Consider the following 23,625-nt stretch of genomic DNA (forward strand, 5'->3'; position numbering starts at 1 on the left):
GAGCTGATGGGTTAGGGTGTCCCTCCCCAAGGGGAGAGCTGATGGGGTGGGGTGTCCCTCCCTGAGGGGAGACCTGCCGGACCGGGGTGACCCTCCCCGAGGGGAGAGCTGATGGGTCAGGGTGTCCCTCCCTGAGGGGAGAGCTGATGGGTTGGTGTGACCTTCCCCGAAGGGAGAGCTGACAGGCTAACGTGTCCCTCCCCAAGGGGAGAGCTGATGGGGCGGGGTGTCCCTCCCTGAGGGGAGAGCGGCCAGACCGGGGTGACCCTCCCTGAGGGGAGAGCTGATGGGTCGGGGTGTCCCTCCCTGAGGGGAGAGCTGATGGGTTGGGGTGACCTTCCCCGAGGGGAGAGCTGACAGGCTAACGTGTCCCTCCCCGAGGGGAGAGCTTATGGGGCGGGGTGTCCCTCCCTGAGGGGAGAGCGGCCAGGCCGGGGTGACCCTCCCTGAGGGGAGAGCTGATGGGTCAGGGTGTCCCTCCATGAGGGGAGAGCTGACGGGTTGGGGTGACCTTCCCCGAGGGGAGAGCTGACAGGCTAACGTGTCCCTCCCCGAGGGGAGAGCTGATGGGGTGGGGTGTCCCTCCCTGAGGGGAGAGCGGCCGGGCCGGGGTGACCCTCCCTGAAGGGAGAGCTGATGGGTCGGGGTGTCCCTCCCCGAGGGGAGACTTGATGGGCTGGGGTGACCTTCCCTGAGGGGAGAGCCGACAGGCTAAGGTGTCCCTCCCTGAGGGGAGAGCCACCGGGCTGGGGTGTCCCTCCCCGAGGGGAGAGCCACCGGGCTGGGGTGTCCCTCCCCGAGGGGAGAGCTGCCACGCAGGGGTGACCCTCCCCGAGGGGAGAGCTGACGGGCTAACAAGTCCCTCCCCGAGGGGAGAGCTGATGGGGTGGGGTGTCCCTCCCTGAGGGGAGACCTGCCGGGCCGGGGTGACCCTCCCTGAAGGGAGAGCTGATGGGTCCGGGTGTCCCTCCCTGAGGGGAGACTTGATGGGTTGCGGTGACCTTCCCTGAGGGGAGAGCCGACAGGCTAAGGTGTCCCTCCCTGAGGGGAGAGCCACCGGGCTAACGTGTCCCTCCCCAAGGGGAGAGCCACCGGGCTGACATGTCCCTCCCCGAGGGGAGAGCTGCCAGACCGGGGTGACCCTCCCTGAGGGGAGAGCTGACGGGCTAACATGTCCCTCCCCGAGGGGAGAGCCACCGGGCTGACATGTCCCTCCCGGAGGGGAGAGCTGCCACGCCGGAGTGACCCTCCCCGAGGGGAGAGCTGACGGGCTAACAAGTCCCTCCCCGAGGGGAGAGCTGGGGGGCCGGATCGTCCCTACCCGAGGGGAGAGCCGTCGGACTCCCACCTCGAGGGGAGATGGGCCGGGGCCCGGCTGCCCCTCCCCGAGGGGAGAGCCACCGCGCTAACGTGAGGGGAGAGCCGCCGGTTCCTTTTCCCGACATCTGCTGCGGGGAGGGGTGGGGGGGGATGCTCTCGCTTGCAGGCAGGGCGTTGGGGTCCGCGGTCACTTGCGGGCGAACAGGGAGCCGAGCAGCAGGACGGCGGCCACGGTGAAGCCGGTGAGCAGCCAGCGGTTGAAGCGCTCCTGTTCCTTCCGGCTCTGGGCGGCCGCGTCGTTGCCGTACAGCTCCACGAACGTGTCCTGCAGCGGGGGACACGGCGGGGGCCGGCGCCCGGGTCAGTCAGGGGGGTCCCACCGCCCTCACCGCCTGCGGCCGGGCCCCCGGGGGCACAGGATGTCCACTCTCTGTCCACTACAGCTCGGCAACGGCAAAGCTCCAGGGTGGTGACCCCCAGAACCTGCCTCTCCCGCCAGGCCTGGCCCAGGCCACGATTATAAATAATAATAATGATAATAATAATAACGGCATTTGTTAAGTGCTTGCTACGTGTCAAGCACCGCTTTAAGCACCGGGTTACATCCAAGGCAATCAGGTGGTCCCATGTGGGGCTCACAGTCTTACTCCCCATTTTCCTGATGAGGGAACTGAGGCCCAAAGAATAATAGTGGCATTTATTAAGCGCTTGCTATGTGCCAAGCGCCGCCCTAAGCACTGGGGTACATCTAAGGTAATCAGGTGGTCCCATGTGGGGCTCACAGTCTTACTCCCCATTTTCCTGATGAGGGAACTGAGGTCCAAAGAATAATAGTTGGGTAGGGACTGTCTCTGTTGGGTAGGGACTGTCTCTCTATGTTGCCAACTTGTACTTCCCAAGCGCTTAGTACAGTGCTCTGCACACAGTAAGCGCTCAATAAATACAATTGATTGATTGATTGAAATAGTGGCATTTGTTAAGCGCTTGCTACGTGCCAAGCGCCGCCCTAAGCACTGGGTTACATCCAAGGCAATCAGGTGGTCCCCTGTGGGGCTCACAGTCTTACTCCCCATTTTCCTGATGAAGGAACTGAGGCCCAAAGAATAATAGTTGGGTAGGGACTGTCACTGTTGGGTACGGACCGTCTCTATATGTTGCCAACTTGTACTTCCTAAGCGCTTAGTACAGTGCTCTGCACGCAGTAAGTGCTCAATACGATTGATTGATTGAAATAGTGGCATATATTTAGCGCTTGCTACGTGCCAAGCGCCGCCCTAAGCACTGGGGTACATCCAAGGCAATCAGGTGGTCCCATGTGGGGTTCACAGTCTTAACCCCCATTTTCCTGATGAGGGAACTGAGGCCCAAAGAATAATAGTTGGGTAGGGACTGTCTCTGTTGGGTAGGGTCTGTCTCTATATGTTGCCAACTTGTACTTCCCAAGCGCTTAGTACAGTGCTCTGCACACAGTAAGCGCTCAATAAATACGATCGATGGATTGATTGAAATAGTGGCATATATTAAGCGCTTGCTACGTGCCAAACGCCGCCCTAAGCACTGGGGTACACCTAAGGTAATCAGGTGGTCCCATGTGGGGCTCACAGTCTTACTCCCCATTTTCCTGATGAGGGAACTGAGGCCCAAAGAATAATAATAATAATGATGGCATTTATTGGGCGCTTACTATGTGCAAAGTAGTGTTCTAAGTGCTGAAGTCAAGTGACTGGCCAGAAGTGCTCTGCACACGGTAAGCGCTCAATAAATACGACTGAATGAAAGTCACAGAGCCGACAAGGGGCGGAGTCAGGATTAGAACTCAGGTCCTTCCGACTCCCAGGCTTGGGCTCTATCTACTGGAGAAGCAGCGTGGCTGAGCGGGAAGAGCGTGGGCTTTGAAGTCAGAGGTCATGGGTTTGAATCCCAGCTCTGCCAGTTGTCAGCTGTGTGACTTTGGGCAAGTCACTTCACTTCTCTGGGCCTCAGTGACCTCGTCTGGAAAATGGGGATTAAGACTGTGAGCCCCCCCGTGGGATAACCTGATCACCTTGTAACCTCCCCAGCGCTTAGAACAGTGCTTTGCACATAGTAAACGCTTAATAAATGTCATTATTATTATTATTACTAGGCCACGCCACTCTCCCAGTGTTAAGCACTATGTGCTAAACACTGGGCCAAGCCCTGAGGGAGACACACTGTGAGCCCACTTTTAGACTGTGAGCCCACTGTTCGGTAGGGACTGTCTCTATTTGTTGCCAACTTGTACTTCCCAAGCGCTTAGTACAGTGCTCTGCACACAGGAAGCGCTCAATAAATACGATTGAATGAGTGAATGAATGAATGAATATAGCGGGGAGGTGACGTCGTACTGACGGAGCTGCCGCCAGGCTGCATCGCGCCCCCCCCCCGGCCGGAAGCGGCATCGGGAGCGCGCGCGCATGCGCGCGGCGGCCATTTCTCCAGCCAGTCACGGTGGGGGCTAAGCCTAGAGATGGGGGGGGGGGGGGGGGGGGGAGGGCTCAAGTCTCGCGAGACTTTGGGGACAACGCGCTCTCTTGCTCCCCCCCGTGGGAGGGGCGGGGACTTCCGGCCTCCCGCGGCCGACGCCCAGTCCTTTTGTTATGGCAACGGAAGTGGGGGGCGGGGCCTGGTTTCCTGGCAACCGCGGTGACTGACGTCCCCGCGAACCAAGCGGCCCCCGCCCCTAAGGAAAAAAAAGCGCCCGGTCGCCATGGTTACCGCGAATAGCGTCACGGCCGCCGCCCTCGCGACGTCAGTGACGTCACGCGCCGTGGCGGGCGGCCCTGCCGTCTGTCATTCATTCAATCCTACTTACTGGGCGCTGCCTGTGGGCAGATCAATCAATCGTATTTATTGAGCGCTTACTGTGTGCGGGGCACTGTACTAGGCGCTTGGGAAGTCCAAGTTGGCAACATCGAGAGACGGGCCCTACCCCACAGTGGGCTCACAGGCTAGAAGGGGGAGACGGAGAACAAAACCAAACATGTTAACAAAATAAAATCAATCAATCAATCGATCGTATTTATTGAGCGCTTACTATGTGCAGAGGACTGTACTAAGCGCTTGGGAAGTCCAAATTGGCAACATATAGAGACAGTCCCTACCCAACAGTGGGCTCACAGTCTAAAAGGGGGAGACAGAGAACAAAACCAAACATACTAACAAAATAAAAATAAACAGAATAGATATGTACAAATAAAATAAATAAATAAATAGAGTAATAAATATGTACAAACATATATACATATATACAGGTGCTGTGGGGAAGGGAAGGAGGTAAGACGGGGGGATGGAGAGGGGGACGAGGGGGAGAGGAAGGAAGGGGCTCAGTCCGGGAAGGCCTCCTGGAGGAGGTGAGCTCTCAGCAGGGCCTTGAAGGGAGGAAGAGAGCGAGCTTGGCGGATGGGCAGAGGGATTGGGGGCATTCCGGGCCCGGGGGTTGACGTGGGCCGGGGGTCGATGGCGGGACAGGCGAGAGCGAGGTACGGTGAGGAGATTAGCGGCGGAGGAGCGGAATTTATTATTATTCTATAATAAAATAAATAGAATAGATATGTACAAGTAAAATAAATAAATAATAATAATAATAATAATGGCATTTGTTAAGCGCTTACTATGTGCAGAGCACTGTTCTAAGCGCTGGGGGGGGTACAAGGTGATCAAGTTGTCCCACGTGGGGCTCACAGTCTTAATCCCCATTTGACAGATGAGCTAACTGAGGCTCAGAGAAGTGACTTGCCCAAGGTCACGCAGCAGACATGTGGCGGAGCCGGGATTCGAACCCATGACCTCTGACTCCAAAGCCCGGGCTCTTTCCACTGAGCCACGCTGCTTCTCTTCAGAAGGACCTATAGAGTAATAAATACGTACAAACGTATATACATCTATACAGGTGCTGTGGGGAAGGGAAGGAGGTAAGGCGGGGGTTGGAGAGGGGTAGGAGGGGGAGAGCACTGTACTAAGCGCTCGGGAAAGGCCCATCAAACAAGGAACAGCGACATTCCCTGCCCACAACCAGCTCACGGTCTAGAGGGCGCGGGGCAGACATCAATACCAATAAATAAAATGATTCATTTATAAATATCTCTGTAAATACCTATATAATAATAATAATAATGATGATGGCATTTGTTAAGCGCTTACTATGTGCAAAGCACTGTTCTAAGCGCTGGGGGGGATACAAGGTTTAACATATTCTCAAGAGTGATACAAAACGTCTTCCTATATAGTCATAAGGTCACAGGCATAAACATTTAGAAATATTTCCGTTTATCAATGTATAATTTTTGTTAGTAGAATTTATAGCTTAACAATTCACTTCTACTTAAATTCATGAGTCACTTTTATTTAAATTTATAAGTCATAAACTGAATATTGATAATAATAATAATGATGGTATTTGTTAAGCGCTTACTATGTGCAAAGCACTGTTCTAAGCGCTTGGGGGATACAAGGTCATCAGGTTGGGGGATTGATACGTATTTTTGGGTCATAAAACTGCATTATTAAACTTAGACTGTGAGCCCAGTCTTTTAGATTGTGAGCCAACTGTTGGGTAGGGACTGTCTCTATATGTTGCCAACTTGTACTTCCCAAGCGCTTAGTACAGTGCTCTGCACACAGTAAGCGCTCAATAAATATGATTGATTAATTATTAATGATCATATATAAAATACTTATAAATATGTATAAATTCAATGAATATTCATGCATATTTATGTTATAATAATAGCATATTTATGTTATAGTAATAATCCAGCGCTTAAGAACAGTGCTTTGCACATAGTAAGCGCTTAACAAATACCATCATTAGCATTATTATTATAATAATGATATTGGGATTTGTTAAGCGCTTACTATGTGCCACGCACTGTTCTAAGCACTGGGGAGGATACAAGGTAATCAAGGTTGTCCCCGGTGGGGCTCACAGTCTTCATCCCCATTTGACGGATGAGGGAACTGAGGCCCAGAGAAGTGAAGGGACTTGCTCAAAGTCCCACAGCTGACAAGCGGCAGAGTCAGGATTAGAACCCACGACCTCTGACTCCCAAACCCACTCAGCCACGCTGCTTCTCAGTTATATAAAACTGCGTTACATTAATTGCATTATATCATTATATTTACAAATATATTAATAGTATCAGAGAATATTTGCATATACCCATATATATAATTGCATTATATTACTTGATTATAAATATTTATAAATATATTTATAAAATCCCCCAGCTTCCATACACATTCATTCATTCAATCGTATATGTTGCCAACTTGTACTTCCCAAGCGCTTAGTACAGTGCTCTGCACACAGTAAGCGCTCAATAAATATGATTGATTGATTGACTGATTGAAGGGACTTGCCCAAAGTCACCCAGCTGACAAGTGGCGGAGCTGGGATAAATGCTTAGTACAGTGCTCTGCACACAGTAAGAGCTCAATAAAGATTGAATGAATTGGAACCCATGACCTTTGACTCCCAAGCCCATGGCTCTTTCCGCTAAGCCATGCTGCTGTGTGTCTGGCACTGTGCTAAGCGCTGGGGGAGATCCAACAGAATCAGGCTGGACCCAATCCCAGTCCCCCGTGGGGCTCCCGGTCCTCATCCCGGTTTTCCATTCATTCATTCATTCAATCGTATTTATTGAGCGCTTACTGTGTGCAGAGCACTGTACTAAGCGCTTGGGAAGTACAAGCTGGCAACACATAGGGACGGTCCCTACCCAACAGCAGAGGAGGGAGCCGAGGCCCAGCGGAAGTGACTGGGCCAACTTGTTGCCAACTTGTACTTCCCAAGCGCTTAGTAATAATAATAATAATCATAATCATAATAATGGCATTTATTAAGCGCTTACTATGTGCAAAGCACTGTTCTAAGCGCTGGGGAGTTTACAAGGGGATCAGGTTGTCCCACGTGGGGCTCACAGTCTTAATCCCCATTTTTACAGATGAGGTAACTGAGGCACAGAGAAGTTAAGTGACTTGCCCAAAGTCACTCAGTCGCTTAGTACAGTGCTCTGCACACAGTAAGCGCTCAATAAATATGATTGAATGAATGAATGAATGACTGGGCCAAGGTCACCCGGCGGACAAGCGGCGGATCCGGGATGAGAACCCAGGGCCTCCGTCTCCCAGGCCCGGGCTCTCCCTACTAGGCCGCACTGCCAGTCTCTTCCTCAAGCTTGGGGGAGCGGAGAGGTAAACTGAGTCAGCTCCGTGCCCTACCCCTGCCCGCTCTCGGGCTGGGCCGTCCCTTCAGGGCCGGGTTATTTTGGGGACCGGGAAGATGGACGGAAACCGCTGGGGTGAGGGGGGCTGACGTCACCGCCTCCTAATCAGCGCCGTGCCACACTCTTGCCCCGTCACTCGCTGACTCACGGTCCCTCCCGGTGCCTCAGTTTCCCCCCCCTCCCCCGGCCCGGGCCCAGCCACTCCTGGGGAAGACTGTGGGGGGGAGCCCGGTTATCGCCCCCTCCCCCGGGGGCGGGGGGATGACTCGGATTTTAGCAGCGTGGCTCAGTGGAAAGGGCCCGGGCTTTGGAGTCAGAGGTCGTGGGTTCAAATCCCCGCTCCGCCACTTGTCAGCTGGGTGACTCTGGGCAAGTCGCTTCTCTGGGCCTCGGTGACCTCATCTGTAAAGTGGGGATGAAGACTGTGAGCCAACCCGATCACCTTGTAACCTCCCCAGCGCTTAGAACAGTGCTTTGCACATAGTGAGCGCTTAATTAATGCCATCATTATTATTATTTTAGGGTCGGGGTTCGGGTGCGGGGGCAGAAGCCGGGGCCCGAGGGCTGCCGCTCCTGTTTTTCAGAAGAGGAAGTGGTTGGCCCGGGAAGATAACGGGGCCGGGGGCGGTTATCGGGGATGCCAGGGTGGGTGGGGACCCCTCCCTGCCACCCCCCGGACCGTGTGCCGGGCCTGCCGGGGTACCCCGGCCATCCCCGTTACCCTGGAAATGGAGGGTAGACACCGCCAGATGCTCGCTCTGGGCCAAGCGGCGTCTCCTGGCTGCTCCCGGACTCTCCTAGGTGCTCAGTACAGAGCCCTCCAATCATCATCATAATAATGATGGTATTTGTTAAGCGCTTACTCTGCGCCCAGCACTGTTCTAAGCGCCGGGGTGGATACGAGCCAATTGGGTCGGACCCATTCCCTGCCCCGTGTGGGGCTCCCGGGCTCCATCCCCATTTGTCAGAGGAGGCCCAGAGAATAATAATAATGACGGCATTTGTTAAGCGCTTACTATGTGCAAAGCACTGTTCTAAGCGCTGGGGAGGTTACAGGGTGAACAAGGTGAACCCACGTGGGGCTCACAGTCTTAATCCCCATTTTACAGATGAGGTAACTGAGGCTCAGAGAAGTGAAATGACTAGCCCAAGGTCACATGGCAGACATAATGATAATAATAATGACGGCATTTATTAAGCGCTTACTATGTGCAATGCACTGTTCTAAGCGCTTGGGAGGTTACAAGGTGATCAGGTTGTCCCTTGTGGGGCTCACAATATTAATCCCCGTTTTACAGATGAGGGAACTGAGGCCCAGAGAAGTGAAATGACTTACCCCAAGTCACACGGCTGACAAACGGCAGAGCCGGGATTTGAACCCACGACCCCTGACTCCAAAGCCCGGGCTCTTTCCACTGAGCCACGCTGCTTCTCTTGAAGAAGGGAAGTGACCGGCCCAGGGTCACAGAGCAGACGGGGGTGGGGCTGGGATTCGAACCCAGGACCTTCTGGCTCCCAGGCCCGGGCTCTACGAGGAATCCGGATGGTCCTCACAGCATCTGGACAAATACTGGGCTGACTTGTACTTCCAAAGCGCTTAGTACACTGCTCTGCACAGTAAGCGCTCAATAAATACGATTGAATGAATGAATGAATGAATGAATTGGGCAGGGAGAGGGGGGAGGGCATTCCTGGGGCCGGCTTGGCTTCCTCCTTCCCGGCTTCCCTCCCTTCCTTCCATCTTTCCTTCCTTCCTTTCTTTTCCTTCCTCCCTCCCCGCCTCCCTCGTCCCTGCAGTTTCCTTGGATTCGAGTTAGACTCCGCGGTGAGACACGCGGTGGCAGAGACGGGCGCGGGGCCGGGCAGAGACAGAGGTGGGCACAGGCAGAGACAGAAACGGGCCCAGAGACAGGGAGACGTGGAGGAAGAGACAAAGACCGGCACAGAGACAGAAAGACAAGGAGGCAGAGACAGAGATGGGCATGGACTGAAAGAGACGGACACAGAGATACAGAGACAAACAGAGACAGAGACAGAGATGGACACAGGCTGAGAGAGACAGAAGCAGACGTAGAGACAGATATGAGGATACAGAGACAATCAGAGACAAGGACAGAGACAAAGACAGAGGCAGAGACAGACGACAGAGATGGGCTGAGAGAGACAGAAACAGACACAGAGATCGAGACAAATAGGGACACAGAGACAAAGACAGACACATGCAGAGACAACGATAGAGAGACAAAAAGACAGGGAGACAGAGATGTTCACCGGCTGAGAGACAGAAACAGACAGGTTATGGAGACAGACAGAGACACAGAGACAGAGAGACACAGAGACAGATACAGAGATGTTCACAGGCTGAGAGAGACAGAAACAGACACAGAGGTTCTAGACAGACACAGAAAGAGACACAGAGACAGAGACAAAGAGACACAGATACAGAGATGTTCACAGGCTGAGAGACAGAAACAGACACAGAGGTTATAGAGACAAAATGACAGAGACACAGAGACAGAGACAAAGAGACACAGATACAGAGACAGAGATGTTCACAGGCTGAGAGACAAACAGACAGAGGTTATAGAGACAAAATGACACAGAGACAGAGAAAGAGACAAAGAGACACAGATACAGAGACAGAGATGTTCACAGGCTGAGAGACAGAAACGGACACAGAGGTTATAGAGACAAAATGACACAGAGACAAAGAGACACAGATACAGAGACAGAGACAAAGAGACACAGATACAGAGATGTTCACAGGCTGAGAGACAGAAACAGACACAGAGGTTATAGAGACAAAATGACAGACACAGAGACAGAGACAAAGAGACACAGATACAGAGATGGATGTTCACAGGCTGAGAGACAGAAACAGACACAGAGGTTATAGAGACAAAATGACACAGAGACAAAGAGACAGAGAAAAAGAGACAAAGAGACAGAGATGTTCACAGGCTGAGAGACAGAAACAGACACAGAGGTTATAGAGACAAAATGACAGAGACAGAGACAAAGAGACACAGATAGAGACAGAGATGTTCACAGGCTGAGAGACAGAAACACAGAGGTTATAGAGACAAAATGACACAGAGACAAAGAGACACAAATACAGAGACAGAGATGTTCAGAGGCCGAGAGACAGAAACAGACACAGAGGTTATAGAGACAAAATGACACAGAGAGACACAGAGACAAAATGACACAGAGAGACACAGAGACAGAGAGACACAGATACAGAGACAGAGATGTTCACAGGCTGAGAGACAGAAACAGAGGTTATAGAGACAAAATGACACAGAGACAGAGAGACAAACAGAGATGGGCACAGACTGAGAGACAGAGACAGACACAGAGATACAGAGAACAGTGCTTGGCACATAGTAAGCACTTAACAAATGCCATAAAAAAATCTAGACAGAGACAGGGACCAAGACAGAGACTGACAGAGACAGGGCAGAGACAGAGATTCACTCATTCATTCAATCGTATTTATTGAGCGCTTACTGTGCGCAAAGGACTGTACTAAGCGCTTGGGAAGTTCACGTCGGCAACATACAGAGACGGTCCCTACCCGACAACGGGCTCACGGACACAGGCAGAGAGACAGAAACAGACAGGTTATGGAGACAGAGACACAGAGACAGAGAGACAGAGACAGATACAGAGATATTCACAGGCTGAGAGACAGAAACAGACACAGAGGTTATAGACAGACACAGAAAGAGACACAGAGACAAAGAGACACAGATACAGAGATGTTCACAGGCTGAGACAGAAACAGACACAGAGGTTATAGAGACAAAATGACACAGAGAAACACAGAGACAGAGACAAAGAGACACAGAGACAAAGAGACAGATACAGAGATGTTCACAGGCTGAGACACAGAAACAGACACAGAAGTTATAGACAAAAAGACACAGAGAGACACAGAGGCAGAGACAAAGAGACACAGATACAGAGACAGAGATGTTCACAGGCTGAGAGACAGAAACAGCCACAGAGGTTATAGAGACAAAATGACACAGAGACAGAGAGACAAACAGAGATGGGCACACACTGAGAGAGACAGACACAGAGATACAGAGAACAGTGCTTGGCACATAGTAAGCACTTAACAAATGCCATAAAAAAAAATCTAGACAGAGACAGGGACCAGGACAGAGACTGACAGAGACAAACAGAGATTCATTCATTCATTCAATCGTATCTATTGAGCGCTTACTGTGTGCAGAGTACTGTGCTAAGCGCTTGGGAAGTTCACGTCGGCAACATACAGAGACGGTCCCTACCCGACAACGGGCTCACGGACACGGACTGAGGGAGGCAGAACAGAGGCAGACGCAAAAATACAGAGACGAATTGAGACAGAGACAGAGATGGACCCAAACTGAGAGAGGCAGAGGCAGGCACAGAGACACAAAGGTAGAGACAGAGACAGACTGAGAGACAGAGACAAAGAGAGGCAGAAACACACAGAGACAGAAAGAGACAAGGGGAAGCAGAGGCACAGAGACACACAGAGACAAAGACAGAGATGGAGTGAGACGGGCACAGAGAGACAGAGACACAAAGAGATAGGGAGAGACACACAGGTGGAGACAGGCAAAGTTGGGGCTAGGCCGGGGGGTTTTAGGGGGAGAGACCCCAGATTTGTCTTCTGTAAAATGGAGATTTAGGGAAGCAGCACGGCCTAATGGTTCGAGCCCGGGGGCCTGGGAGTCATTCATTCATTCAATCGTATTTATTGAGCGCTTACTGTGTGCAGAGCACCGTACTAAGCGCTTGGGAAGTACAAGTCCGCAACACATAGAGACGGTCCCGACCCAACAACGGGCTCCCAGTCTAGAAAGGTCCTTCTAGAGTCAGGAGGACCTGGGTTCTAATTCTTCTGCTGCGTGGCCTTGGGCCGGTCACTTCCCTTCTGTGGGCCTCAGCTTCCCCTTCTGTACAATGGGTCTGCGGCGCGGGCCCTCCCTCCCCCTTAGATGGGGCCTGGGTTGATCGCCCGGTGTCCGCCCCAGGATTCGGCACGTAGTGAGCGCCTGCTTCCCAAATCCCACCGTGGGAATGGGGATGGACTGTCATACGCCTGTCCTCCCCTCTTGGATCGGGAACCTTATACCACCTGATTGAACCGCCTCCACCGCAGCGCTCAGCACATAGTCAATGCCGTGTCGTCGGACTGTCCTCTCCCAAGGGCTTAGTACAGTGCTCCGCACATGGTAAGCGCTCAATAAATACGACCGACTGAATGAATGAATGCCGAAAAGGATCGAGTCGACCTGATTAGCTTGCATCTCCCCCAGGGCTTGGCCCAGTGCTTAGCACATAGTCAAACGCCGCTAACGCAGTCCCAACTGAATGAATCGCCTCTACAGCAACGCTCAGCACATAGTCAAACGCCGCTAACGCAGTCCCAACTGAATGAATCGCCTCTACAGCAACGCTCAGCACATAGTCCACGCGGGATAGGACCGATTCTGACCAGATTAGCTTCTATCTTCCTCAGATTTTAGCCCAACGCTTAGCACACAGTCAACACTGAAGCTTGTACCTCCCTCAGGTCTCAGTCCAACTCTTAGCACACAGTCGACGCGAAGCTCGTATCTCTCTCAGATCTTAGCCCAGCGTTTAGCACACAGTCAAACACTGAAGCTTGTACCTCCCTCAGGTCTCAGCCCAACTCTTAGCACACAGTCGATGCGAAGCTTGCATCTCCCCCAGATTTTGGCCCAACGCTTAGCACATAGCCAGCGCTGAGGCTTGTATCTCCCCCAGATCTTGGCCCAACGCTTAGCACATAGCCAGCGCTGAAGCTTGTATCTCCCCCAGAGTTTAGCCCAGCATTTAACACACAGTCAACGCAGAACAGTATCGAGTCCCGCTCAGATTAGTTTATAAGTCTCTCAGTGCACAGCACATAGTAAGCGCTACTATTATCATTCTATCCCTGTGGGGGAGACTGTCTTGTTTCTACTGCAGCGTTCAGCACATAGTACGCACTTTAAGCCCTTGATATCCCCCCCCATCCTCAACCTCGCCCAGAACTTGTGTTCAGATCCAGAATTTATTTCAATTTAATGTCCATCTCCCTGCCTCGACTGTCAGCTCCTTGAGGGGAGGGAATGTGTCTGTTCTATTGTACTGGACTCTCCCGAGCGCTTAGTACAGTGCTCTGCATGCAGTGAGCGCTCGATAAATACGATTGATGGATTGACTGATTGATTACTGGACTCTCCCAGGCGCTTAGTACAGTGTCTCACAGATGGTAATCGCTCAATAAATACCACTGATGGATTACTGGACTCTCCCAAGCGCTTCATACAGTGTCCCACAGATGGTAATCGCTCAGTAAATACCACTGACAGATTATTGGACTCTCCCAAGCGCTTAGTACAGTGTCCGACAGTTGGTAATCACTCAGTAAATACCACTGACTGATTATTGGACTCTCCCAAACGCTTAGTACGGTGTTCTGCAGACGGTAAGCACTCAATACATACAACTGATGGATTACTGGACTCTCCCAAGAGCTTAGTACAGTGCCCTGAGCACGGTAAGCGCTCAATCGATCCCACTGAATGCTCACTCTGTGCATCACAGGTGCTCAATAAATACCATGGACGGATGGATTGATTAGTGGGTGCTCCCAAGTGCTCAGTCCAGTGCTCTGCACAGACTAAGCACTCAATAAATACCACTGACGGACTGATAGACTATCAGCCCGTTGCGGGCAGGGAACGTGTCTACCCATTCCGTTGTCCTGGACACTGCTGAGCGCTTAGTCCAGTGCTCTGCTCACAGGAAATGGTCAATAAGTACGGCTCTGACAGACTGACAGACGGGACTGGGGCGGTTCTGGTTCCGTCATGGCTTCTCTTCCGTCCCTGAGGGCTTAGCACAACGCGAGCTCTTCATCCCACCCTGCCATTTATCTATCATCAATATCTGCTCAGACCCAGGTAGCTCCCAATGGGACGTCTGTGGGGGTCCAGGAGGCTGGACTGTGAGGGCCGGAGAGGCCGGTTTGTGAGGATCGGGGATGACAGTCTGTGAAGGCCGGAGAGGCCGGCCTGTGAAGGCCAATTTGTGAGGATCGGGGACGACAGTTTGTGAGGGCCGGAGAGGGAGATTTGTGAGGATCAGGGATGGGGGTTTGTGAGGGCCGAAGAGGATGGGCTGCGGAGGCCGATTTGTGAGGATCGGGGACGACAGTCTGTGAGGGCCGAAGAGGCCGGTCTGTGAAGGCCAGTTTGTGAGGATCGGGGACGAGAGCCTGTGAGGGCCGGAGAGGCCGGTTTGTGAGGATCAGGGACGACAGTCTGTGAGGCCGGTCTGTGAAGGCCGATTTGTGAGGATCGGGGACGACAGTCTGTGAGGGCCGGAGAGGCCGGCCTGTGAAGGCCCGTTTGTGAGGATCAGGGACAAGAGCCTGTGAGGGCCGGAGAGGCCGGTTTGTGAGGATCGGGGACGACAGTCTGTGAGGGCCGGAGACGCCGGCCTGTGAAGGCCGATTTGTGAAGATCGGGGACGACAGTCTGTGAGGGCCGGAGAGGCCGATTTGTGAGGATCAGGGACGACAGTCTGTGAGGGCCGGAGAGGCCGGGCTGTGAAGGCCGGTTTGTGAGGATCAGGGACGAGAGTCTGTGAGGGCCGGAGAGGCCGGGCTGTGAGGATCAGGGACGACAGTCTGTGAGGCCGGTCTGTGAAGGCCGATTAGTGAGGATCGGGGACGACAGTCTGTGAGGGCCGGAGAGGCCGGCCTGTGAAGGCCCGTTTGTGAGGGTCGGGGACGACAGTCTGTGACGGCTGGAGAGGCCGGACTGTGAGGATCAGGGACGACAGTTTGTGAGGGCCGGAGAGGACGGGCTGCGGAGGCCGATTTGTGAGGATCGGGGACGACAGTCTGTGAGGCCGGTCAGTGAAGGCCGATTTGTGAGGATTGGGGACGACAGTCTGTGAGGGCTGGAGAGGCCGGCCTGTGAAGGCTCGTTTGTGAGGGTCGGGGACGACAGTCTGTGAGGGCCGGAGAGGCCGGACTGTGAAGGCCGATTTGTGAGGATCGGGGACGAGAGTCTGTGAGGGCTGGAGAGGCCGGTTTGTGAGGATCAGGGACGACGGTCTGTGAGGCCGGTCTGTGAAGGCCGATTTGTGAGGATCGGGGACGACGGTCTGTGAGGGCCGGAGAGGCCGATTTGTGAGGATCAGGGACGACAGTCTGTGAGGGCCGGAGAGGGAGATTTGTGAGGATCAGGGACAAGAGTTTGTGAGGGCCGGAGAGGACGGGCTGCGGAGGCTGATTTGTGAGGATCGGGGACGACAGTCTGTGAGGGCCGGAGAGGGAGATTTGTGAGGATCAGGGACGAGGGTTTGTGAGGGCCGGAGAGGACGGGCTGTGGAGGCCGATTTGTGAGGATCAGGGATAACAGTATGTGAGGGCCGGAGAGTCCGGTCTGTCCCGGGAGGCCTCTTTCTGAGGGCTGGGGAGGCCGATTTATGACGGTTGGGGAGGCCTTCCGTGAGGGCCAGAGAGGCCGGTCTGTGAAGGCCGGGGAAGCCGATCTGTGAAAGCCAGGCAGGCCTTTTCGGGGTGGCCGCAGTGGCCGATCAGCGGCAAGCGGCGCGTGAGTCTGAGCGCGGGCCGCCCCCTCCCCCCGGCAGCCCCCCGGTGTGGCCCGCCCGCGCGCCCCCGCCTCACCCAGCCTCCGTTGTCTCGGATCCAGGGGTCGAGGCGGCTGTCGAGGTAGGTGGCCATCCAGCGGCCGATGCGCCCGACGAGGGGGCCCATCTCCTTGTCGGCGCTCTCCACGCAGAGGGCCCCGCCGAAGGCGAAGAAGGCCACCACGCGGCCCCAGTTGATGCCGTCGCGGAACAGCTCGTTGACCACCTGCTCGAAGCTCTGGTAGGCCGTGGCCGGCGTGATGTGCAGCTGCCAGGCCAGGTCGCTGAACGCCCGCCGGTACCGCACCTCGAACTCGTCGCCGGCCTCCCTCAGGGTCCGCCGCACGGCCTCGTCGGCCTCCGCCGGCGCCCGGCCTCCCTCGGCCCCCGTGGCCTCCGTGTCCGGGGCCTCCGGGTCCACCAGCCGGCCCCAGTTGTGCCCGCGCTGGGCCAGCTTGTAGGAGACGAAGTCTCTCACCAGGTCGTGGTTGCGCAGGGACATCTTCAGGCCGGGGCGTCCATGGTGAGGTCGGGGCCGGCTCGGGGGGAGGGGGCGGCCGGGGGGGGCTCCTCCTGCCCCCCCCCCCCTCCTCGCTTTCTTCTATTTTCTCCGGGGCGTCGACGCGGGATCTACACCGCCGCAAAAACAACAACAACAGTTGTGGTCCTTGTTACCGCTGCTGCGACTCGCGGCAATTACGGTAATAATAAGGGTGATGGATGGTAATTACGGTAATAAGAATATGGTAATTACGGTAATAATAATGATGATGATGGCATTTATTAGGCGCTTACTGTGTGCAACGCACTGTTCTAAGCGCTGGGGAGGTTACGGGGTGATCGGGTTGTCCCACGGGGGGCTCACGGTCTTCACCCCCCCCCCATTGTACAGATGAGGGAACCGAGGTGCGGAGAAGTCAGGTCACCCGGCTGAGGAGTGGTGGAGCCGGGATTTGAACCCATGACCATCCATTCATTCATTCAATCGTATTTATTGAGCTCTTACTGTGTGCCCCCTCTCCATCCCCCCCATCTTACCTCCTTCCCTTCCCCACAGCACCTGTATATATGTATGTATGTTTGTACATATTTATTACTCTATTTATTTATTTACATTCAATCATATTTATTGAGCTCTTACTGTGTGTCCCCCTCTCCATCCCCCCATCTTACCTCCTTCCCTTCCCCACAGCACCTGTATATATGTTTGTACGTATTTATTACTCTATTTATTTATTTTACTTGTACATATCTATTCTATTTATTTTACTTTGTTAGTATGTTTGGTTTTGTTCTCCGTCTCCCCCTTTTAGACTGTGAGCCCACTGTTGGGTAGGGACCGCCTCTAGATGTTGCCAACTTGGACTTCCCAAGCGCTTAGTCCAGTGCTCTGCACACAGTAGGCGCTCAATAAATACGATTGATGATGATGATGATGGACAAAGCACTCAATCAATCGTATTTATTGAGCGCTTTACTGTGTGCAGAGCACTGGACTAAGCGCTTGGGAAGTACAAGTTGGCAACATATGGGGAAGCAGTGTGGCTCAGTGGGAAGAGCCCGGGCTCTGGAGTCAGAGGTCATGGGTTCGAATCCCGGCTCTGCCACATGTCTGCTGTGTGACCTTGGGCAAGCCACTTAACTTCTCTGAGCCTCAGTGACCTCATCTGGAAAATGGGGATTAAGACTGTGAGCCCCCCCGTGGGACAATCTGATCACCTTGTATCCCCCCCAGCGCTTAGAACAGTGCTTTGCACATAGTAAGCGTTTAACAATGCCATTATTATTATTATTTCAATCAGTCGTATTTATTGAGTGCTGACTGTGCAGTGTACTGGACTAAGCACTGGGGAGAGGACAATAGATCAACTCATTCATTCAATTGTATTTATTGAGCACTGACTGTGTGCTAGTGCACTAGACTAAGCACTGGGGAGAAGATAATACAACAATTCCTTCATTCATTCAATTGTATTTGAGTGCTGTGTGCACAGCACTGTACTGAGCGCCCGGGAGAGTCCAATCCAACATTAAACAGACCCATTCCCTGCCCACAAGGAGCTGACAGTCTAGAGGGGCAGGCGGACATGAGAAATCAATATACCGTGTGCAGAGCACTGTACTAAGCGGTTGGGAGAGTCCAATACAACAATAAACAGACCCATTCCCTGCCCACAAGGAGCGGACAGTCTAGAGGGGGAGGCGGACATGAAGAGAAATCAATATACCGTGGGCAGAGCACTGTACTAAGCGGTTGGGAGAGTCCAATACAATAATAAACAGACCCATTCCCTGTCCACAAGGAGCTCACGGTTTAGAGGGGGAGATGGACATTAATAGAAATCCATCCACAGCATTTATTGAGCGCTTACCATGCGTAGAGCGCTGTACTGAGCGCTTGGGAGAGTCCAAAAGAACAAAAAACAGAACCATTCCCTGCCCAGAAGGAGCTCACAGAGGGGGAGACGGACGTTAATAGAAATCCATCAGTTGCGTTTATTAAGCGCTTACAGTGTGCAGAGCACTGTACTGAGCGCTCGGGAGAGTCCACTACAACAATAAACAGATGCATTCCCTGCCCATAACAAGCTCAGTCTAGAGGGGGAGACGGACATTAACAGCAACCCATCAATTGTATTTACTGAGCACTTACTGTGTGCAGAGCACTGTACTACGCGCTCGGGAGAGGACATCACAACAATAAACAGATACATTCCCTGCCCATAACAAGCTCACAGTCTGTAGAAGGGGAGACGGGTGTTAATAGCAATCCGTCAATTATATTTACCGTGTGCAGTGTACTAAGCGCTTGGGAGAGTCCACTATAGTAATAAACAGACACATTTCCTGCCCATAACAAGCTCAGAGTCTAGAGGGGGAGATGGACGTAAATAGAAATAAATCGGATTAGGGATGTGGATGTGAGCGGGGTGGGGCGGAGGGAGGAGGAAAAGGGGAATGAGTGGGAGAAGAGGAGAGGAGGGGCTTAGTACAGCACTAAGGGAGTCAGGGGTCGTGGATTCTAATCCTGACCCTGCCACTCGTCTGCCGTGTGACCCTGGGCAAGTCATTTCACTTCCCTGGGCCTCAGTTTCCTCACCTGCCAAATGGGGATGAAGGGCTGCGAGCCCCACGGGGGGCAACCCGATGACCCTGTCTCCCCCCCAGCGCTTAGAAAAGTGTTTGGCTGTACTGAGCGCTTCCCGTGAGGAGAGTTCTGTACTGAGCGCTTAATGGGAGGAGAGTGCTGTCTTTTGCACGGGACAGCGCTGTACTGGGCGGTTTCCCGTGAGGACAGCGCTATACCGGGGGCTTCCTGTGAGGAGAGCGCTGTACTGAACGTTCCCCTGGTAGCGCTATACTGAGCGCTTCCCGTGAGGAGAGTGCTATACTGAAGGATTCCCTAGGGAAGAGCGCTATCCCGGGCGCTTCCCGGGAGGACAGCGCTGTAGTGTGCGCTTCCTTTGAGGAGAGCACTGTACTGGGCGCTTCCCATGAGGAGAGCGCTGTAGTGAACGCTTCCTGCGGGGAGACCACTGTAATAATAATAATAAGGATGGTATTTGTTAAGCGCTTACTACATACAAAGCACTGTTCTAAGCGCTGGAAGATAGTGGTTAGCGCAGGGAGAGCGTTTTCCCGAGGATTCCCGTGAAGAGAGCGCTATACTGGGCGCCCTCTGTGAGGCGAGTGCTGTAGTGAGCGCTTCTTTTGAGGACAGACCTATCCCAAGAACTCCCATGAGAACGCTGTAGTGAGCGCTTCTCTCGAGGAGACTGCTACACCGAGGACTCCCGGGAGGAGAGTACTACACTGAGAATTCCCGCGAGGAGAGCGCTGTAGTGAGCGCTTCCCGTGAGGAGACTGCTGTAGTGAGGGTTTCCCGCGAGGAGAGTGTTATCCTGGGGATTCCCGTGAGGCGGGCGCTGTAGTGGGCGCTTCACGTGAGGAGAGTGGTGTAGTGAGTGGTTCTCCCGGGGAGAACGCTATCCGGGGTGCTTCCCGTGAGGAGAACGCTGTAGTGAGCGCTTCTCTGGAGAAGAGTACTATCCCGAGGGTTACCGTGAAGAGAGCGCTAGCCCGAGGACTCCCGTGAGGAAAGCGCTGTAGTGGGCGCTTCCCGCGAGGAGAGCCCTGTAGTGAACGCTTCCTGTGCGGAGAGTGTTGTAGTGAGCGCTATCCCGAAGACTCCCGTGAGGAGAGCACTATTCCAGGCGCTTCCCGTGGGGAGAGCGCTGTAGTGGGCGCTTCCCGAGAGGAGAGCGGTGTAGTGAGTGCTTCCCGCGGGGAGACCACTATCCCGAGGCCTCCCGTGAGGAGAGGGGTATCACGGATGCTTCCCGTGAGGCAAGCGCTGTAGTGGGCGCTGCCCGCGCAGAGGGCTCTGTAGTGAACGATTACCGCGGGGAGAGCACTACCACGGGCGCTTCCCGTGAGGCGAGCGCTATAGTGAGCGCTCCCCGTGAGGCGAGCACTATAGTGAGTGCTTCCACTGAGGCGAACGCTGTAGTGAGCGCTCCCCGAGAGGAGACCACTATCCCGAGGACTCCCGTGAGGAGTGTGGTATCACGGACGCTTCCCGTGAGGCGAGCGCTGTAGTGGGCGCTGCCCGCGCGGAGGGCTCTGTAGTGAGCGCTTACCGCGGGGAGTGTGCTACCCCGGGCGCTTCCCATGAGGCGAACGCTATAGTGAGCGCTACCCGTAAGGCGAACGCTGTAGTGAGCGCTCCCCACGGGGAGACCACTATCCCGAGGACTCCCGTGAGGAGAGGGGTATCACGGACGCTTCCCGGGCGGAGGGCTCTGTAGTGGCCACCTCCCTCGGGGAGACCACTATCCCGGGGATTCCCGTGAGGCGAGCGCTGTAGTAAGCGCTTCCCGTGAGGCGAGCGGTGTAGTAAGCGCTCCCCGCGGGGAGACCACTATCCCGAGGACTCCCGTGAGGAGAGTGCTATCACGGACGCTTCCCGTGAGGCGAGCGCTGTAGTGGGCGCTGCCCGCGCGGAGGGCTCTGTAGTGAGCGCTTACCGCGGGGAGAGCGCTACCCCGGGCGCTTCCCGTGAGGCGAGTACTATAGTGAGTGCTTCCCGTGAGGCGAGTACTATAGTGAGCGCTTCCCGTGAGGCGAGCACTATAGTGAGCGCTTCCCCTGAGGCGATTGCTGTCGTGAGCGCTCCCCGCGGGGAGCCCACTATCCCGAGGACTCCCGTGAGGAGAGGGCTATCACGGACGCTTCCCGTGAGGCGAGCGCTGTAGTGACCGCTTCCCTCGGGGAGTGCACTAACCCGTGCTATTCCCGTGAGGCGAGCGCTGTAGTGAGCGCTTCCCGTGAGGCGAGCGCTGTAGTGAGCGCTCCCCGCGGGGAGACCACTATCCCGAGGCCTCCCGTGAGGAGAGGGGTATCACGGACGCTTCCCGTGAGGCGAGCGCTGTAGTGGGCGCTTCTCGCGCGGAGAGCTCTGTAGTGAGCGCTTCCCTCGAGGAGTGCACTAACCCGGGGGTTCCCGTGAGGCGAACGCTATAGTGAGCGCCACCCGTGAGGCGACCACTGTAGTGAGCGCTCCCCGCGGGGAGACCACTATCCCGAGGACTCCCGTGAGGAGAGTGCTATCACGGACGCTTGCCGTGAGGCGAGTGCTGTAGTGGGCGCTGCCCGCGCGGAGGGCTCTGTAGTGAGCGCTTACCGCGGGGAGAGCGCTATCCCGGGGGTTCCCGTGAGGCGAGCGCTATAGTGAGCGCTTCCCCTGAGGCGAACGCTGTAGTGAGCGCTCCCCGCGGGGAGACCACTATCCCGAGGCCTCCCGTGAGGAGAGGGCTATCACGGACGCTTCCCGTGAGGCGAGCGCTGTAGTGGGCGCTTCTCGCGCGGAGGGCTCTGTAGTGAGCGCTTCCCTCGAGGAGTGCACTAACCCGGGGGTTCCCGTGAGGCGAACGCTATAGTGAGCGCCGCCCGTGAGGCGACCACTGTAGTGAGCGCTCCCCGCGGGGAGACCACTATCCCGAGGACTCCCGTGAGGAGAGGGCTATCACGGACGCTTCCCGTGAGGCGAGCGCTGTAGTGAGCGCTTCCCGTGAGGCGAGCATTATAGTGAGCGCTTCCTCTGAGGCGAACGCTGTAGTGAGCGCTCCCCGCGGGGAGACCACTATCCCGAGGACTCCCGTGAGGAGAGGGCTATCACGGACGCTTCCCGTGAGGCGAGCGCTGTAGTGAGCGCTTCCCGTGAGGCGAGCACTATAGTGAGCGCTTCCCCTGAGGCGAACGCTGTAGTGAGCGCTCCCCGCGGGGAGACCACTATCCCGAGGACTCCCCTGAGGAGAGGGCTATCGCGGACGCTTCCCGTGAGGCGAGCGCTGTAGTGGGCGCTGCCCGCGCGGAGGGCTCTGTACTGAGCGCTTACCGCGGGGAGAGCGCTACCCCGGGCGCCTCCCGTGAGGCGAACTCTGTAGTGAGCGCTTACCTGGAGGGTCGCGCTGGACGGGGCGCGCGCGCGCGCCAGCAGGTGCGCGGGGCGGTCACGCGCCTGACCTCGGGCACGCGCGCGCGCACGGGGCCGCGAGGACGGGGGGGCGGGGCGCCCCACCCCCCACGGCGCGCGCAGGCCGGCGCCGCGTTGCTAAGCAACGGCTTCCCCCGGCCACCTCCCCCCCGCCCGGCCCCCGGGGGGCGCCCCCGAGCCCGGGCCCGGCCCGCCGCCAGCCAATCGGAGAGCCGGGACCCGGGGCCCCCCGGCCCGCCATTGGCCGAGGCGCGCGCCAGTCACCGCGCGGGAAACTGAGGGTGGCGGGGGGGAGGGGCGGCGCTCTCACCTGAGGGAGGGGGCGTCGTCGTCAGTGTCAGTCACGCGGGGGTCCAGCGGCTCCGTCTCTCCACACACCTTTCCCCTCCCCCCTCCCCTCCAACGGCGGCGTCCGGCCGGGACTCAGTTTCCCCCGCCCCGCCCTCCCCCCCCCCCACAACGTAAAGACACCGGGGGAACTCGCTCACCGGCCACTTCCGGTGCCGCCGCGAGCGCGCGCGCGTGCGCGCGCGCGCAGGAGGGTCGGAGGCCGCGCATGCCCAGTGGGCCGCCGGGCGCGCGACGGCGCCCCCAAGTGACCGCCCGGGGGGCATTGCCGCCGTCTCTCAGGATGAAGAAGTGTGGTATTTGTTCATTCATTCAATCAATCAATCAATCAATCGTATTTATTGAACGCTTACTGTGTGCAGAGCGCTGGACTAAGCGCTTGGGAAGTACAAGTTGGCAACATCTAGAGACAGTCCCTACCCAACAGTGGGCTCACAGTCTAAAAGGGGGAGACAGAGAACAAAACCAAACATACTAACAAAATAAGATAAATAGAATAGATATGGACAAATAAAATAAATATTTTTATTTATTCTGTTCTATTCT

General features: G+C 55.3%; 1 protein-coding gene across 1 annotated transcript; it reads right to left on the reverse strand.

Annotated features, from left to right (window-relative positions):
* Positions 1-1,402: 1,402 nt before the first annotated feature.
* BCL2L1 (BCL2 like 1) lies at positions 1,403-23,129 on the reverse strand. Its single transcript, XM_038750505.1, has 3 exons — positions 23,042-23,129; positions 16,273-16,865; positions 1,403-1,645 (listed from the first exon to the last, which is right to left on the reverse strand). Exons 2-3 carry the CDS (start codon positions 16,735-16,737, stop codon positions 1,508-1,510), a joined length of 603 nt encoding a protein of 200 aa, XP_038606433.1. The 5' UTR covers positions 16,738-16,865; positions 23,042-23,129; the 3' UTR covers positions 1,403-1,507.
* Between the last annotated feature and the right edge of the window lie 496 nt (positions 23,130-23,625).

This window comes from Tachyglossus aculeatus, chromosome 8 (genome assembly GCF_015852505.1).
Source record: "Tachyglossus aculeatus isolate mTacAcu1 chromosome 8, mTacAcu1.pri, whole genome shotgun sequence".
NCBI classification, from domain to species: domain Eukaryota; kingdom Metazoa; phylum Chordata; class Mammalia; order Monotremata; family Tachyglossidae; genus Tachyglossus; species Tachyglossus aculeatus.